Source organism: Canis lupus, chromosome 23 (genome assembly GCF_048164855.1).
Source record: "Canis lupus baileyi chromosome 23, mCanLup2.hap1, whole genome shotgun sequence".
Taxonomy (NCBI): Eukaryota; Metazoa; Chordata; class Mammalia; order Carnivora; family Canidae; genus Canis; species Canis lupus.
This window is the reverse complement of record NC_132860.1, coordinates 46381334-46399877: the sequence shown is the minus strand read 5'-3', so window position 1 is coordinate 46399877 and position 18544 is coordinate 46381334. Positions and strand designations below refer to the sequence as shown.

At 35.4% G+C, this 18544-nt stretch overlaps 1 protein-coding gene across 21 annotated transcripts in view; it reads left to right on the top strand.

The window, feature by feature from the left end:
* The window catches only part of FAM76B (family with sequence similarity 76 member B), a 107533-nt gene that overhangs the window by 12590 nt on the left and 76399 nt on the right, over positions 1–18544 (top strand). For 18 of the 21 annotated variants that reach the window (XR_012015982.1, XR_012015991.1, XR_012015983.1 and 15 more), the window contains one exon: positions 2207–2308. Coding sequence is in view for 11 of the 21 variants with exons in the window: in XM_072795115.1 (XP_072651216.1) it covers positions 2207–2308 (102 nt within the window). In the remaining 10 variants the exon portion in view is untranslated. Of the gene's footprint in view, positions 1–2206; positions 2309–7439; positions 10113–18544 lie in introns of those variants that run through there. The other 3 variants (XM_072795122.1, XM_072795124.1, XM_072795123.1) reach the window with 1 other exon arrangement.

Below are 18544 nucleotides of genomic sequence, written 5' to 3'. Positions count from 1 at the left end.
GTCAGTTAGATGAAGAGTATCAAATATGTTGTCAATTTAGTGAAAAGTTTTTAGCACTTTGTTAACTTGAGCAGAATGCTTTCACATCTCTGGTCCTGTTTTTTAAAAATGGGAATATTAATACTATTTCAGGAGATGGTCATTACGATTGAATGAAAATAGGAAGTACTACAGCTCCTGCCCTGTATAAGTGCTTGTAACTGCTATTACTGATGTTGGGTCATCTTTGACGATAGAACCAACTTTTGTACTTGTTTATAGTCTTAGACTTTTCTTTTTTGACTTATTTCAAATATACAGTAGGAAAACATTAAAAACATTCCTTTAAAATTATGAATAAGCCTTGATTATGAGTATGTGTATGAATTATTTCTATTTCTGAGTATCTGTAGTGGTAGTTGAATCTGAGCTTGGCATTTAATAACTTGTGTTAAATTTTCTCACATCTTGATGGTTAGTGGATTTAAATTTATTTTAATACATTTGTACCTTACGTTAAGCAAATTCAGTATATGAAATTTAGGATTGATGTAAGTTAAAAATAGGATAGTTATGAGTGTCTTATTTTTTATGGTTCCTTTTAACAGAATTTTTTGAATTAATGAGCTTTTATTGAAATTTGTTTTATGCATAAAATTTTAGGGACATTTCTATTGCACAAATATTTATCTATATTACTCTAAGTAATTCTAGGTAAAAGTTGAATAAAACAGTAATTTTGCTATAAAGCAACAATTCCAAAACTAAGTTAATAATGCATTGTGGAATTCGACTTTTTTAGATTTTTTTTTTCCATACCTGACTCTTCTGTGTTAGTGCAGTTTGTTGAAAGTTTTCTGCTTTTGTTAGTGTTTTTTCAAAAAAAACAAAAAACAAAACAAAACTAGTAGGAACGGAAATAAGCCATGTTGTAAGGAAAATAATAATTCTAAGCTTAAAATAGCTATATATTTGCTATTTTCTCTTATAATGTAAATCTACAACAACCAAGATATTTTCTTAAGTTTATTTCACTTTATTCAATGACTTCTAGAACCAGCCATGTATCCTCAAGTGATCATGAAAATACAAAAATGGGTAAATTGGGCATAATCCTTATCTTCTAGAAATTCATAATCTGAAGGCAACACACAGTTGAGTGACAAGAATAATTATCTTAGCTGATCTGATGTGAACTGACATTTCAGAACAGGAATTCCTTTGTAATGTAGAAAACAGAGAGGGAATTCAGTTATTCTTTGAATTTGGCAAAAGCAAGGGCTTTTATTCAGACAATAAGAATATAATACATCATAACTTCCTTTCTCTTTTTGCTGTTACATATCTTTGAGTTTACTGGCTAGTAGGTAATTACAAAAAAGAACATTCAAATCTTTAACATTTGTACATAATGAAAAACCATTTAAAAATAACCAGAAGCTGCTTCTCCATGGTTCTAACAACATAATGATATAATATGAACTTACCTTTTAGTTTGAAGTCCTAAGGATTTTGTATTTTATGTATGTCATTGATATTTAAGAAGAACATGTAGCTTCCTTAAACCACTGATTTTTTTTTTCTTACATTTGTCTATGTGAAAATTTTAAAGTAACTCCCTTTTCTTTCTCATTCCGTGTTAGTTGAGCTTCTGTGCTTTTTTGTTTTATCTCAAGTCTTGGGTGGTATTGGATACATAATTCTGGACATAAATTTTAAAGTAAAAGCAATATAGCTCATGGTTGATAAAACCACTCCTGTTTGTACTTGCCCAGTGTGAAATTTTCTTCTTTTGTCTTTGAAAGATTATTTTAACCTGAAATTACTATTAACATTTCTTTGTTTATATATGATGTGAAATATGTTGTAATTGACACAGTTTTTCCTGGTATTAGCCATTAAGCTTTCCTGTTGGTATACCAGTTGCCAAACTCCGTGTCTATTAAAGCCATCTGTAAATTGAAAAAAAAAAAAAAAAGGCATCTTCTCAAAAGTTTTACTGGTAGTTCAGTATTATCTTACCATTACAATATACTGTAGTAAAATAACTTTCATTTCACAAAACAAATTCTAAATTATAAATTTCAGGAAACTGCTAACATCTTCCACTTCTATAATGAACTGTGAATTTATAATGAAGAATGTTTAAAATGATGTGTTTGTACATTATTATATTTTTTACATGTGCACATATATGTATTTATATGCTTGTTTGTCTGTCTCTCAGTTAACTGAACTAAAGGCGGACTTTCAGTACCAAGAGTCAAATTTGAGAACAAAAATGAACAGTATGGAAAAAGCGCACAAAGAAACTGTGGAACAACTTCAGGTAAATGACATTATTTATATGAACTGTTAGGCAAGGAGGGCTAACCTACTTAATTGTTAATAATAATATTTTAGACTAGTATTAGTATCCCTATCTTATGTGTATTTGGTGCAGTTTTAGCTTCAATTTTGACTTTTTTTTTTTTTTAGATTTTTTTATTTGAGAGAGCGAAGAGGGTCAGCAAAGAGCACGAGCAGTAGAGAGAGAATCAGATCCCCACTGAGTGGGGAACCTGATGTGGGGCTTGATCTTAGGACCCCAGGATCATGGCCTGAGCCAAAGGCAGATAAATGACTGAGCCTCCCAGGGGCCCCTGATTTTGACTTTTTAACTCCTGCTTCCACTAAGAATTATTGCTTGAAATCACTCAGTAAGGTGATTCAGGATATTAATTCTGAAAACTTTTCCTAAACTTAATATGGGGTTTTCTGAGGATCCCAATGGAGTACGTTCATTGTGTGAAAAACAAAAAAATTAGATTGGATTCATGAAACTACGGTGGAAATAAGGTCTTTAGTACACTGTGCAATCATTCTTCCTGTTTCCTCCCAGATAATGGGAAGGAGGTGGGTGTACAAAACCAGTTCCCAGGGTCCTCAAGTGGAGGAAATTTATGCTACATGCAGTGATGAAAGGCAAAAGAGTGCACTTTAACTGTCGTACTGTGATTTTCAGGGTGCCAAAGAGGATTCTGCTGTGTGCTGCAGCAGGGAGCCTCTAGTGACCTAGGCCAAGGCCAGCCTCCAGGAGTACTGCAAAGTATACTCAGGAGGATTTCAATATACAGAGCAACTGAATGGTGAAGCCAACAATCACCATAGTGTCAAAGAGGGTGGTATCTGATGTCCAGCATGCAGAGATAGAGAGCATCCAGCAGGGATACATGTTATTTCCTTATTTATTTAAGGCTTTTCTCACCTTGATTTCAGAAATCTAGAAATCAGACCACACTAAATTAATTACATGTTCTTTTGATTTATACATTCTGATGTCTGAAGAATTAATCTTTGGGTAACAGGGTTTTAAATTTCAATAGTTTGAAGTCTTAAAATCCTACAGGATGCATGCCAGCACATAGACTTTAGACTTGATGGGAGAGTGCAGCTTGGGAAGGAAGCGAATAATACTGCCCTGCATTTTTTTTTTTTTTTTTTATCATTACAACACTAGGGTACATATGCTGTTTCTACCTTTTGGGTTGTATTCCTCATACTTCTTTGAAGGTAGCTTAAATTGAAATCGTAAAATGTACCTAGGAACCTGCTAAAATCTGAATTACAGCCGTATTCTTAACATTGATCTTAACATTTGTTTTGAAGACAAACCTTGTAGAACCTGGCACATAGTAGGCACTCAATTTGTTGAATGAGTATTGATTTATGGAAGTGTCCATATGCCTTCTTTCCTGAGAAATTGTCCATATAATTGGGGTTCTTATACATTATCATCCACCAGTATGTGTTTGTTTTATGATTTTCTTATTTTTCTCATTGAGTTATTAATGTTGAAGGATTACTTGGCAGCATAATTTTCTGCATGATGATCTCTGATTTAAAGTGTATAACCAAAACTCTGGAGTAAATCCAGAATTGAGTAACAGAAAAACTGTGAGCAATACTTAAATTTATGATAAAACTTAGTATGACTCACTGTCCAAAAGAGCAATTTGTTGTTTTACTTTGTTATTGTAAACAAAGGGGACCTCCTCTTTGACATCTTAGCCTGATCGGTATCTTAAGCCTAACTCTTCCTGGTCAGTAGCTGAACTTTGATGTGATAGAACAGCAACTAGTATTTATATAGCAGCATAGTATCTGTAACATGATACCACATAGGCTGTGTTATTTGCTTTTTCCAGTAACTGAGTTTCCATTTTACAGATGAAATGGTGGTCACAATCAGAACTGACATAGAAACCTACATCTTGTGACTGAGATTAAACTTTACTTCTCTTGTGTTCCCGCCCCTTAGGTCACTCAGGTTTCTGTTCCTTGTTATCAGATCACTTCCCTCTGTCTTTTTTGTTAATTGCCAGAGATACTCTGCTGGTTGTGTACCCTCTCTTAACTGTAGTCCCTTCAGCAACCATGTACTAAAAGGGTTTTCTGTCCAGTTGGGAAACAGTTAACTATTTTTCTTTTTGTGATCACAACCCTGTAGCAGGGTTGTCTAAAGTAAGAATTCCAAATAAAAAAAAATATTTTTATTTAGGAACTATGTTAATAAAGGGGAAAAGGGGACTAAGATTTGAGTGCCTGCTATGTATCAACCTCTGTGTTAGGCTAAGTGTTTTATATATTTGATTAGTTCTTTTAGCTCTTTTTGAGGTGGTGGTGAAGTTCTGTTTTATCCGTGAGAAAATAGATTCCAGGTTTACATAGCAAGATCTGTGTTACTCCAGATATCCTTTCTTTTAGGCCACTGTTTCTAAACATTTTTAGCTTAACTTGTTAAGAGTTTTAAGTTATTTGATTTTTGCAGGATGCATAATACAGAAGTAACGTTAGGATAAAAATTTTGAACATGTACATAATTTTTACATTAAAATATATTTTTAGTGTACCTAAATTAGAATAAGACAGATTTGGACTTACCTCCATTTAACAACGGATACGTTTATTTCAACCTAAGGGCTTTTTTTGTTACATAATTTATCAGCAAATAAATTTATTAGTGCTGCATTTAGGAGATTGAGTATATAAATGCAAATTGAAATAGCTGCTAAAAAATTAAAAGGGAAAACTGCTTTCAACACCTAATGTTTGATTTCTTGTGTTTCATACTTAAATTATGAAAATTACGAACTCTTGGATTTTTGTCTTTGTTTCCTATTGATGACTGAGAAAAGATAATTTGGATATTAACTTTTTAATGATTTGGCATGTCCATATAAAAGGTTTTGGATAAATATACCTTATATATCTGATGGTGATCTCTTTGAGGCACATTTGTGAACATACTGCTTTTTTTATGGCCTTCATTAATCTGTATTTTAAGATTTCTGGTTTTGGGGCAGCCCGAGTGGCTCAGCAGTTTAGCGCTGTCTTCAAACCAGGGTGTGATCCTGGAGACCTGGGGATCAAGTCCCACGTCAGGCTCCCAGCATGGAGCCTGCTTTCTCCCTCTGCCTGTGTCTCTGCCTCTCCCTCTCTGTCTTTCTCTCTCTGTGTGTCTCTCATGAATATATAAATAAAATCTTTAAAAAAAAAAAGATTTCTGGTTTTGACAAGAGAGTCTATGTAGTTAGAAATTAAATAACATGTAGTTGACAATAAAAAGAAAACAATTTAAAACTATTACACTGACTAGGATTGGTCAGCTGAGTAATAAACCAGTTGATCTTAAGTGTACTCACTTGACTTACCACTAAGTAAGTTAGTGCCAGGCATTAACCAGGCATTCTCATTATTTGTCTTCTGAGTTTCTCAAACTTTAATTTTAAAGGGAAAATGAAAATCTTTTTAAGTTCTTTACAATTTTATAGATTTAAAATTGGAATTGAATTTGAAATATAAACTTTTTTTTTTTCCTTAAAGAGGACTGGGGGTGGAAGGACAGAGGAGGGAGAGGGAGAGAGCCTTAAGCAGGTCCCATGTCCAGCACAGAGCCTGACGCAGGGCTTGATCTTACAACCCTGAGATCACAACTTGAGCTGAAGAGTCAGATGCTTAACCAACTGAGCCCTGTAAGCACCCCTGAGATTGAAACTTGTCACCTTACTTAACTAATTAATAGGGAGAAATTGCTGTTAATCATGCAGTCAGACATAAAAATGGTTAGATTTGCAAATATGAGATCATTCTAAGAATATTTGTATTTAGGAGTGATAGGCATTAATAGGGGAGAGTTTGGTTGAAGAAAGATGGGGGAGTCAAAGTACAAAGCTTTGGAAAGGTTTATGTTTCATGAAACTGGCTTAAGATGGTGTACAGAGAAGGCGCAAGGTGTTATCTTGCCACCCAAAGGCCAAAATTAGAGTAGGAGATGAAGCACTGGGATTTACAAAAAAAAAAAAAAAAAAAAGTATTATGTAGATAATAAAAAGTCTTAAGACTTGTGAAGGAAAATAAATGGTTTTCCTAAACCGGAGGGAAAATCTTGTTGCTTTTAGGGCAGTGCTCAGATTCTTGTCTATGGTAAACACTCTCCACATTTTGGCTCAAAAACTCCACAAAAGTGTTTGATTGTTAATGTATTTGTGTATATCGAAGATTTTTTATTACCTGTGTGTCCACAGCTAAGAGATCTTAACAGGAAGACAAAGGCAGTCTCATAGTATGAAAATACTCATTGAAGGTCTGTCTTTACACACTCCTCTTTACTAAACACTGGTAATTTTCACAGTGCATTGGCTCAAGGACAATGTCTTTGGTGTGTGGAATGTTTGAATGAAGTGCACATTAAATTCAGATCAATGGCAAAGTGAAACTTGGAATCTCTGAAAGATCATTTCATCCTTTCAAAGATATGAAAATGATGATGTATAGATGTTCAGATTACATCAAAGCCAGTACCTAATGACTGTTATGGCAATTCAAGGAACAAAAATGAGATCAAAAAAGGCATTCCTGATGGGTGCTTCAAAAAAAAAAATTATATGAATAGCATTAAGTTGAGAGGGTCCATTTGGCAAAGTGATAAAAATGTGAATATTTTTGCAAAAAGGACCTCTTTTGCTTATTCTATAAATTAGGTAAACATCAAATGGAAGACTTGTGCAGTTTGTTGGGCAGTATTTCTTCTGAGTCATTGAGTCATTAATTACAAAATTTATTTTCATAGTTTTCATTTTATGTTAACTTAAAGAGCCAAACATTTTTTCTTATTTAAAATTTGACCCTTTCTTAATGGATTGTCTAAGTTGCTATTTTTCTAACTGATTGTATCTTTGGACAACAATTCTATTAATATCGACATTTACAAAGGGGGCTGATAAACCAATCTAGAATTTTGATTCTCCATTATACAGCATTAAACAGATGAACCTTAATACACCAACTCTTTCATCTGTTCTTAGTGTCTCAATGATATCTTGTTGTGTAAGTGAAAAGCATAGCATTAATAAGTAGTATTCTTCAACATGACTTATATTTCAAGCATTTTTCATCTTAAATGTTTTTGTCTCCCACAGGCCAAAAACAGAGAACTACTCAAACAGGTTGCAGCATTGTCAAAGGGTAAAAAGTTTGACAAAAGTGGAAGCATACTAACATCCCCTTGAGAAAGTAGTTACTCATGTATTTCTGCTGAAAATGTAAATTTGAAAAAAAATTCTGTGAAGCCCTTAAATTCTGTGTAGTGGAGAAATATTTTTGCACACCAGATGAATTGGCGTGTTTCCTATTCACTTTTGTAACTGATATATAGCATTTTTTAAGTTGTAAAACGTTCAAATAAAACTTCAACTGGTTTGAAGTTACTTTTTAATTATTTGATATCCAGGAACTTTTTTGCCAGCAATAGTATTAAACACTTGTAAAGGAGTGCATGGGTAGTGCTCTTTATAAAATGCAACATGCAATAATAGAGTAGATTACGGTTTTCAGAAGTCAGAGCAGCAGGGTTTTTGGTTTTGTTTATTTTTTTGTTTTACACTATGCTAATTTCAGAAAAACAGTTTTCAATTTAGAAATACAAAAACTTTTTAAACAAGGAAAATGGTAAACACTGGTTTTTTGGTAATTGTGTTTTTACTTTTCATCAACATGAATTTAGGAGAAAATCATGGTGCTTTTATTAAATGAACTTCAGAGAATATGTAAATATGTTTTTAAAAGTTACACCATTAACTTTAGTTAGTAAACTAGTATTTTCATTATTGGTATAAGAATTAATGTTTATTGTACAGTATCCAAGGTAAAATGTGTTGTTTTGTACAAACTACTGTAGATTTTTACTTACAAGTGCCTTTTTGCCACCTAATGTTTTTATTTATAGGAATGCTGATCTTTTGTACATACAGTTTGTTTTAAAATCATGTTTAATAAATGTTTGTATATAAATGCATATGTACAGAAGCCTATTTCAAAAGGAAATCTAAGTAAAATGTTTGAGATTGCATTAAGAACTGATAATGCATATGGACTCTAGATGATTTTGTGGTTTGTTTCTGTGTTATATGAGAAGCTGTTGGTCACTGAATTCATTGAATTATGTAAAAATACTTCCCCAAAGATTTGATTTTAAATCATTTCTGATAGAGTAATTTTATTTTTTATGTCATTCATATGGCTTCATGTTCATATTTTGTGAATTACATGTTCTCTATTTTTCTTTTATAAAAGTTTTTAAAAATTTATAATTTTTCTGCAGTGGTCCATATATCTGCTTTCCCTATAATATGTGGTTATCTAAGTTAATATTTATGTACACCATACTTGATTTGTAAGTTTAAAGCAAATCTGGAAAAATTTAAATAACTTAAATCAGATCAGTCCATGAGTATCTTTGAATAAATTGGAATCTACTGTAAGATACAGGCACTATTTATAAGAAAAATATATCAGAGTCTTTAAAATTGTCTATAAAAGATTAAGGTAGGTTGGGATAGGTTATGTAAAGTTATTGACTATTTTCTGATCCAGTGGTTTTCAGCCTTTAATGGAATTATCTACTTAATAAATGCCAGTTCAGATTTTTAGTTCAGTTGTAAAGCATCAAGCATTGCTAGATACACTGTATAGAGTGGGAGAGAGTTCTTTCTCTTAGGAATTTATGGGCAAGGATAAATTTGTTTTAAGTAAACTGTTAACTAAAGTAGTTTTTAAGTTGTTTTTAAACAATGATTATGAATGTCAGGTCAAAGATCATCTTTCCTCAGAACACCAGGTGATTATAATAATTGTTTTTAACATAACTGATGTTTCAGGAGATTATTCCTATAGTTTTCCATTATACATTGGTATCAAGTAATTCTTTGTCTAATTTGAAAACATTATCTAGGGTTATTTTGAAGTAATAGCAAAAGATTGAATCAGTCAGACTTGGAAAAATTAAACCAGTTTATTTTTATGAGCTCTTCATGCAATAATCTTCCTAAATTTAGTGCTCTCAACAATGATAGATAATGCCTTCTTAACACAGATTTTAATATTTGCAGGATTTGCTAAATTCATAAGATAGTCATTACCTTTCTTTAAACTTTATAATGTTTTATATTGTGGTTTCATAGCCATTTATCAATCCACAGTGCTCATTATGATTTTAAAATAAACTGTAATAGTTCTTATAACTTGTTGGAGCTGCTACTAAAAACCAAGGTGCCCCTCCCCCCTTTTTAGGAAACAGATTAAAAATTGAAAATCAGTCTAAATAATTAAGTTTTGTAAATTCCAAGGCTAAAACTTTTTAGGGGCTTCACAGTATTTAGTCCTAATTAAATGCCCTCTCTTTATTCCATGACCTTGTTTTATAACGTAAGTTTTTTTGCAATTGTATAAACTAGTAATTGAGTCCCAGTCCTGGATCTGTAGTGTATTGACATAATGAGCTGATATTCTTTAAATGTGGACCTGTAAGGAGATACTATGGTGTGCTGTATTGTGCTTTTTAGCCCGTTTTCAGCTATTAATTAGCATTTACCAGTGAGGGTCATTTTGGCCCAAGTTATTTATGTATTAATAGCCTGTGAATATTGCAGTTCTTTTTAGATTGTATTGGTCTAAATATGCATTCTCTGGTGAACCTGGTAAGCTGTTCACATGTATAGACTATTGAAATACTGTACTTGTACACATCTGACTGTTGACATTTTGTACTTTTTTTCTAAATCCAATATTTCACAATAAAAACTCATCAAAAGTTTTGTATTAGTTTCCTATTGCTTCGGCAACAAATTACCACAAGCTTAGTGACATAAAACAGCAAAGATTAATTCTCTTACAGTTCTGAAGGCCAGAAATCCAAAATCAGTTTTACTAGGCCAATGTCAAATTTCGGCAGGGCTGGCTCCTTCTGGAGGCTCTAGGGGAGAATCTGTTTTCCTGTCTTTTCCAGCTTTTGGAATTATGTTCCTTGCATTCTTTGGCTCTTTGCCCCTTCCTCCATCTTCATAGCCAAAAATGTAGCATCTTCGAGTCTCTCTACCTCTGTCATCATTCAGTCTTCTCTCTTTGGTCGTGGTATCTCCCTCAACTCCCTCTTAGGAGGACATCATTGGGCCCACCTGGATGATCAGGAGTCTTCAAATCTCAAATAATTGGTAACATCTGTAAACTTCCTATTGTCATTATAAGGTTACCTATTCCCAGAGGTTAGGTCGTGGACTGGGCCTGCCAGAAGCTTCATTTACATTTTCCCAGTGTGAGGCTTTGAAACAACAGATTTGAGAGAATTGGATCAGGCAAACACATTCAGTTTTGTTACATGTTCACTAAGACTGCTTTCATGAAATGTCTGTTGAGTTATTTTATTGAGATATTTCAAAGCAACAATAAAGCAAATCAAGGTAGATGTCGTTATGTTTTTGCAAATTTTGGAACATGACTAAAACCAGCTATATTGTTTGATAAAATGAGCTAAAGACCTGATTTATAGACCTTTATGGTCTATAGACCTATTCTAGATCTTTATAGTTTAGTTGAGGAGACCATATACATGAAAAAAATATCTGGAACTTAATTATGAAATGCAGTAAGAAGCTAATAGCTTTTAGCAAGGGCATTCTAAATATCACGGGAAAGGTAAGTCTTAAGTCATTGCTTTCTCAAGCTTGAGCATACACCATTCACAGGGTGGGATGTGTGTTGTTGGACCTCTGCCTCAGTTTCTTGAGTCCGTAAATCTGGGATTAGTCCCAAGAATTTGCATTTCCAAGCTCCCAGGTAATGCTAATGCTTCTGGCCCAGAGCCCACACTCAGAACAAGTGGTGTATTTTAAAAAAGCATGAGAAGTTTGAAGGGATAATGAGTAGGGGACCTTCTGAGAAGAATTGTGGAGTGAACTTGGAAAAATTATTTGGAGCTACATTTTAAAGGCAGCTTAGGTAGTCTCTACTAGAGTTTTGAAAAGGAACTGACATAAGACCAGATAATTAAACACATTGAGATTGTTAGGTATCATTTTCTCCAACTGCTTTATTTTGTCACCAAGTAAGTGGAGCAGGAAGTGGTAAATGACTTGAGTATTGACTTTTATTAATGTCGTGCCATTTTCCAAAAGGAATTTTGAGATAGTTTGGTTCAAGTAACTTGTACCTAGACAGTTTGCCACACAAATGAAAATCAGTGTTAAGGAGGTATGTGTTTAGTCCTCTCAGATGTAGCTAAGAGGTTGAGGATGATGAGAATCCCCAATGGGATATCCATTGGATAGGGCAGAGAAAAGCTTCAATTCTAAACAAGGTCTTGGCATATAAGGTGCAGAATTTGTTTTAAAAAGACAAGGGGATTGTAGATGGCAAGCCCAGTGGTTTTTCTCTCATGTTTGATGGTGGTATAACTGCATTTGGAATTTTTTTGCTAGTCACCATGTTTCAAGAAAAATGCAATCTGAGAAGTTATATGATTAGAGGGTTGAAAACTGTATTTTAACTAAAATGATTGACTTGTTTCTAAAATAAAGAAGAAAAACAGCAACTGTGCAGAAACTGGGTCAGAGGAATGGGTAGATGGTTCATAGGAAAAATGCAGATGGTTTTTAACCACATGAAAAAATAACCGTACTCATAATAAGAAAAGAAAAAATTAAGAAAAAATTACAAGTGTATGGAGTTGACCATTTCTCATCTATAGGTTTGCAGTATTCCAAGTCTGACAACATACTTTGTTGAGGAAGTTGTGGGGAAACATACTCTCTGACATCCTGGTGGCCATTGCAAAATAGTCCAATGGAGTTTTAATAACAGGCAACATTACATATACATGTTCATGCTTTGATCTAGCAATCCAATTTCTAGGAATCTATCCCAGACATTGTCTTAAAAAATGAAAAGATACAACTCAAAATTATTTGCAGTAGCAGAAATAGGAAACAGTTGAAATTAAAGGATTAATTAAAAAACTTTGGTACATCCATATAATGGAATCTATGTTGCTGTAGAATTTACTCAGCTACTATGTTGTTGATGTGAGAAAAGCAAACTAGATGATAGTATGTTGTAACATGTTAAGAAGGGCAGGGCTGGGCAGCCTGGGTGGCTCAGCAGTTTAGCGCCGCCGTCAGCCCAGGGCGTGATCCTGGAGACCCGGGATCAAGTCCCACATTGGGCTCCCTGCATGGAGCCTGCTCTCTATGCCTCTATCTCTCCGTCTCTGTGTCTCTCATGAATAAATAAATAAATATAAAAAAATTAAAAAAAAGAAAACAAGGCTGTACACAGACACACAAAAATAACTGCTTATATTTTTAAAAAATTGAAGGTTTAACCATAATTGTTTAAGAATGGTTACCAATAAGGGATAGGGGAGAAAATATGTTGGAGGGGACACCATTAGAAATTAGACTTCCTTAAACATACCACATTTTATTGATTTCACTTTGGAGTCATTTAGATGTTTTTATGAAATTCTAAAATAGGGGCACCTGGGTGGCTCAGTGGTTGAGCGTCTGCCTTTGGCTCAGGTCATAATCCTGGGGTTTGAGATGGAGTCCCTCATTGGCTTCCTGCATGGAGACTGCTTCTCTCTCTGCCTGTGTCTCTGCCTCTTCTGTGTCTCTCATGAATAAATAAATAAAATCCTTAAAAAAGAAAATAAAACTATTCAAATGTAATTTTTAAATTTGAGTATAGTTGATACAATGTTACATTAGTTTCAGGTATATATGGCTTAGTGATTTGACAAGTTTATGCATTGTTATCTATGCCCACCACAGTGTAGCCACCATGTATTGCCTTACAACACCATTGCAATATCATTGACTATATTCCTTATGCTGTGCCTTTTGTTCCCATGAATTTTTTTTTTGAGATTTTTTTTTTTTTTTTTTATTCATGAGATACACAGGGAGAAACACAGGCAGAGGGAGGAGCAGGGTCCCCGCAGGGAACCCGATGTGAGACTCGATCCCAGGACCCTGGGTTCATCACCTGAGCCAAAGGCAGGCACTCAACCACTGAACCATGCAGGTGCCCCTATTCCTATGACTTATTCATTCCATAACTGGAAGCCTGTATCTCCCACTCTCCTTCAGCTGTAAACTAAAACAGTCTTTTAAAAAAAGTAATGAAGCAAGTGTACCTAAATAAATAGCCAATTAACACAGTCTAGTTGCTGTAAAATGCAATAATGTGTACCTCTTTAGTGGGATATGTTCTAATGTAAAACAAAAAACCCTGCAAAAATAATTTTACACTGTTGACAGTAATCACACTGTTGGTGGCAGTGTCAGTATTGTTATTCTAAAATTATGGCGTGGGTTAAAATTTTGTGGGATAAATAGCAAGTGAATAATTATGTGATAGTCTATTATTTAATTTGTTTCTCAGGCCTGGGATCTTGGCTAAAGAGAAAAGAGCTGTATTTAACAAAATCTGTGTCATGTTTTTAATTAGAATTATCAGTATAAACCAGATATTTTATCTAGGAAAAAAATTGGCATATTTAGTTGGAAATGTATGCACCATCTTGTCATGCCAGATAGGAAGAAAGCTACCAAGGACTATTTAGTTTGCTCTCAAAAGACTCATAAGGCAATTGGAAGATTGCACAATTTGAACTTCAACATAAAAAGCCATAACTGCAATGTATTGAACACTAAATATATTTTAAATACATGAATTCAAAATAATACTAAATAGACAAATATGCCACATGAAAAATAAAGCATTAATTGCTCGCCCTTAGAGGATGCTAGTGAGGTAACTCATTATTTTAAAAATTGGTAAACAGAAAAGAATATTTTCTATAGTTCTCATACAGATTGTATCTCTGGGTACATAAGTAGTAGTAAATGAGGGAACATTCTCTCTGAAAAAGCATTCCAGTTAATAAGTGAAAAGGGGATGTTGAAATTACAATATCATCATTTTGCAACTTCAAATGAATTGATGGAATAATAAGCATTATTCATACTTAGGTCAGCTGCTAAAAATACACAGACACATTCACACTCTCCATTCCTATCTGGTATCTCTGTTGCCCACTGGTCATTCTCAACAAGGAAGCAGAGAGTGATCTTAGTAAATGATGTCATGGCATGTCGTCCCTCTATTCTAATGATTCGCAACTTGGTGTTGTTTTGCTTCCTTGGGGACATTTAGCAATGTCGTAGACATTTTTCATCATCAAGACCGGTGGTTAGGGGAGTGGGGGATTTGCCACTGATGAAAACTAAGTAGAGGTCAGAGATGCTGCTAAACATCCTATAGTGCAGAGAAGAGCATCCCCCGCCCCAAACAAAGAACGATCCAGCCCCAAATGCCAATAGTGCTGAAGTTTAGAAAACTTGTGCTACTCTGAAACTCAAAAATGGTTTTGCTCTTACAATGGCCCAAAGACCTTTGACCTTCACACAAGTCTTTCTGCTACAATACAGCTTTTATGGGCTGTCAGTGAAGCAGCTACCTCTTCTTTAATTCCATGATTTAAGTTTTAAAGAGGAAATGAAATGTATTGAAGAGATTACCGTTTTTGCTTAAATTCCTACTTCTGCCCACTAGGTGGAGCACGTCACTGCTAAATAAAACCACACTGCTGTTGTAGAAAGGCCATGAGAGTCACTGTGATAAGAGCAAGCATTTCTCACAACTGCCCTTTTAGCAAGGTTTATTATATATGATAAGAAGCAATTGTTTTTCACAATTCCACTGTACAATTCTTCAGTTAATGGGTTGGCTCACACACACAAAAATGTTTAAACATGTTTGTCTTCAGACAACTTGTTTTTGAATTCAGAAGTATTAGGGACGCTTGGGTGGCTCAGCGGTTGGGTGTCTGCCTTTAGCTCAGGTCGTGATCCTGTGGTCCTGGGATCAAGTCCTACATCAGGCTTCCTGTGAGGAGCCTGCTTCTCCCTCTGCCTGTCTCTGCCTCTCTCTGTGTCTCTAATGAATAAATAATTTTTAAAAAAAAGAGATTTAAAGACTTTTTAAAAAATGAATTCAGAAGTATTACTTTTTAAAGAGTTCCTTTAAAGATTTATCTTGAATTTTCATGCACATTTCTCTCTCTCTCTCTCTCTCTCTAATGTCAGTCCCACTTTTGCCCTAAGCACATTTGTTTGGCCCTTCTTCCTTATACTTGTGAGGGAGTTCCTGTACCCAGTACAGGTGCAACATAATGGGTCAAGGAATCAACAGTTCTAAGTCTGAAGCCCATCATCTCCAATTAAGCTAGGCCTCTTAGGTTGGCAGAGACACTGCAGAGATGGGTTTGGCTCTGTCAACAGTGCCCTGGAGTCCTGGAGTTATTAATACACAGCCTGTGCAACCATGAATGATGGCCTGGGATTTGGAGTACCCATTGGGCTGGAATGGTATGCTCTGAGTCAAGCTATTGCATGTATGTGATGGCTCTGAAATGATCATTTCTTTGTGGATTTTGCTCAATTTTGCACATTTCATGTGACATGGATTTTTCTTTGAGAGGGTGATTAAAACCTCCCTTATTCTTTGGTAGTGGCACAGATCTGCCATTATCAGGAACCCATATGAGCTGGGCCACTCAGCTTCTATTGAGAGGTCCTCTTTTTATATTCTTAATTGTCAATGAAGTTAGAAAATAATCATTTCTCCTTTGCTTATGTAACAACCAACCAAACTGCTAATAGAATGTACATTCTTATTACTTTACATCATTGGCAAATTACCTTAGGTTCTTTTCTAATATAAATTTCATTAATACAGGTTGATGGTTCAACAGTGGCTGTAGGAATTGAGATACCTCTTCTAAATATCATTCCCTAGTAATTTTCAAAAGGACTGAAAGGCATTTTATGTAATATTTCCTCTACATCACCTGTGATTCCTTGAAACATAATAGCACTGAGCAAACAGGAGCCACATACAAGCTTCTGTTGTCATTGGCTGCCTGCTCCTGTAGTCACCAGGATGGGCCCAGGATGCCCAATCATCTCTGCAGGAAAGTGGCCTGGTTCCTAGTCTATAAATATCTGTGTGGCTGTACCGAGTAAAGGGAGAAAAGGGCACTTGTCAGTATTTTGTCTCTCCTTTAAGTAGAGAAATATGAGGATGTTGTGATACAAATCATTTTTAAGACATAAAGCACTATATATTTTCTGTGTTCTTTAAATAACTGTTCTCCATCCACCTGTCTCAAAGTACTTTGGGGAGCGCTTGAAAAAGACTGCAGAGCAAACATCTGAATTAGGAATTGGATGATGAATTCAGCTTGTGTGTACAGATCATTTGTGACAGGACATGAGATTGAAAGTCACGATTGAGACCCCCAGACTCAATAGATAGATAGCAGATTCCAAAGTGGGATGGACCACCTTGGGGACTTGTGAAAAGGAGGTAACGAAACCCAGGACACAATTTTTGATCCCTCACCACACTGAGGCTCTTAAGAGGTTGAGAGTGGTACCTAGGAGAAGATTTATTTGGGGACAGCTGAGCTATAAGCCCCTCATCTTCATCCAAGGAGGTACATTTGGTGTGCAATCCCTCAAAAAGAGGATATTCAATGAGTTCACTTGAAGAGTTTGAGAAGTTCCCTGCTATGGTGGGGACAAAATGGACTGGTGTCTGACTTGTCCCTGGAATATCTAACACCCGATAGATATGGTGGCTTAGCTAGGTTCTTTGGTGGCACCAACAAAGGAAATGTTGCTATATCGAGATTAATTTCCATTCTCAGAGATTATTGGGTCAAGGATGTATGAGTAATGTTTTCAATTGTGGGAAATGTGATTCAGCCAGTTTGGGGCCATTCCAAATTTTGCCCAAGAGAGCAGCTTCGAATGAGTAGAAGATGAGCAGTGAGGGGAATCCAGCATAGAACCTTCTTTGGATAGTCAAAAGAAAAACCTGAGCTTTATGGATACATGGTGAGCCATAGACAAATATCTTGTCCAAGTTGTGGAAAGTACAAAACGTCCCCAGTGGTGTGGAGGGAGATGTCAAAAGAACTTTAATGAAAGCACCAACTTTGCCATAGCCAGCTGTCCGCTTGCAAGAGAAGATATCAGCTCTAAACATTTGCCAAACCCAGAGAGTGAGACCGTCTTATAGTAATATCACTATAAACTCCCACCTTGTTTACTGCTCTTGCATCTCCCTGCTTTGAGACTGGCTGGGTCAGAAACATTGGCAAGCTGCAGAAGAGGACGATGTTAAGTGGAGGGAAAGAAGGATCACTATCTCTCTGCTGACTGCAAATGGCTGGCCCAGAGCAGCCCTCAGCTGGAGAATAAAAAGACATCTTAACTTTCAGGCTGTAAAGTTTTCATTAATATGCAGGTGTGATAGCTGTCTCCAAAAATTAGCCCATGAATCATGCCTTCCAGTATTCATATTCTGGTAGACCCCTCCTATGTCGAATCTGGGATGGCTCAGTGTCTCCCTTTAAGTAATATAATGCAAAGGAAGTGATGCTGTGCCAGTTCTGGGCCTAAGCTTTAAGGTCTGGCAGTTCCCACTGCTGTGTTCTTGGGAGTTCTTTCTGTAAGAAGGCCAGTTATGCTGCTGAGGAGACCACAGAGGAAGGCCACATGGAAAGGAAAAGTCTGGAGAAGGACAGGAAATCTGCGTTTCACTCAAGTTAAAGGTCAATCTTATTTTTGGGCGCCTGTGTGGCCCAGTCAATAAAGCATCTGCCTTCGGCCCAGGTTATGATCCCGGAGTCCTGGAATGAGTCCCCTGTTGGACTCCCTGATCAATGGGGAGTCTGCTTCTCCCTCTCCCTTTGTTTGCAGCTCCCCTTGCTTGTGCTCTCTTTCCATCAAATAAATAAAAATTAAAAAAAAATAAGGTCAATCTTATTTCATATACCTATATGAACCTATACCCAGTTCCCCCCACTGAATCTTGAAGCAAATCCTAATCATGATATAATTTCATTCATAAATATTTTAATATGTATCTCTAAATGAAAAAGATTTTAAAAACATAACTCAATTCTATCATCACTGAAAAGTTACAGTTTCTTTGTATTATTATTATCAATGTTCAAATTTTCCCAATCATTTTTGCTATGTTAAAATTAAGATCTATATAAGATCCATATAGAACTTTATGAGTCAGGTCTGTAAAAGAAGAGACTTGTCAGTGGTGAGCTGGTCCACCCCACAGAGATCTTACAAGGCTCAGAACTTGGAGGTGTCCAGGTACTGTGGAA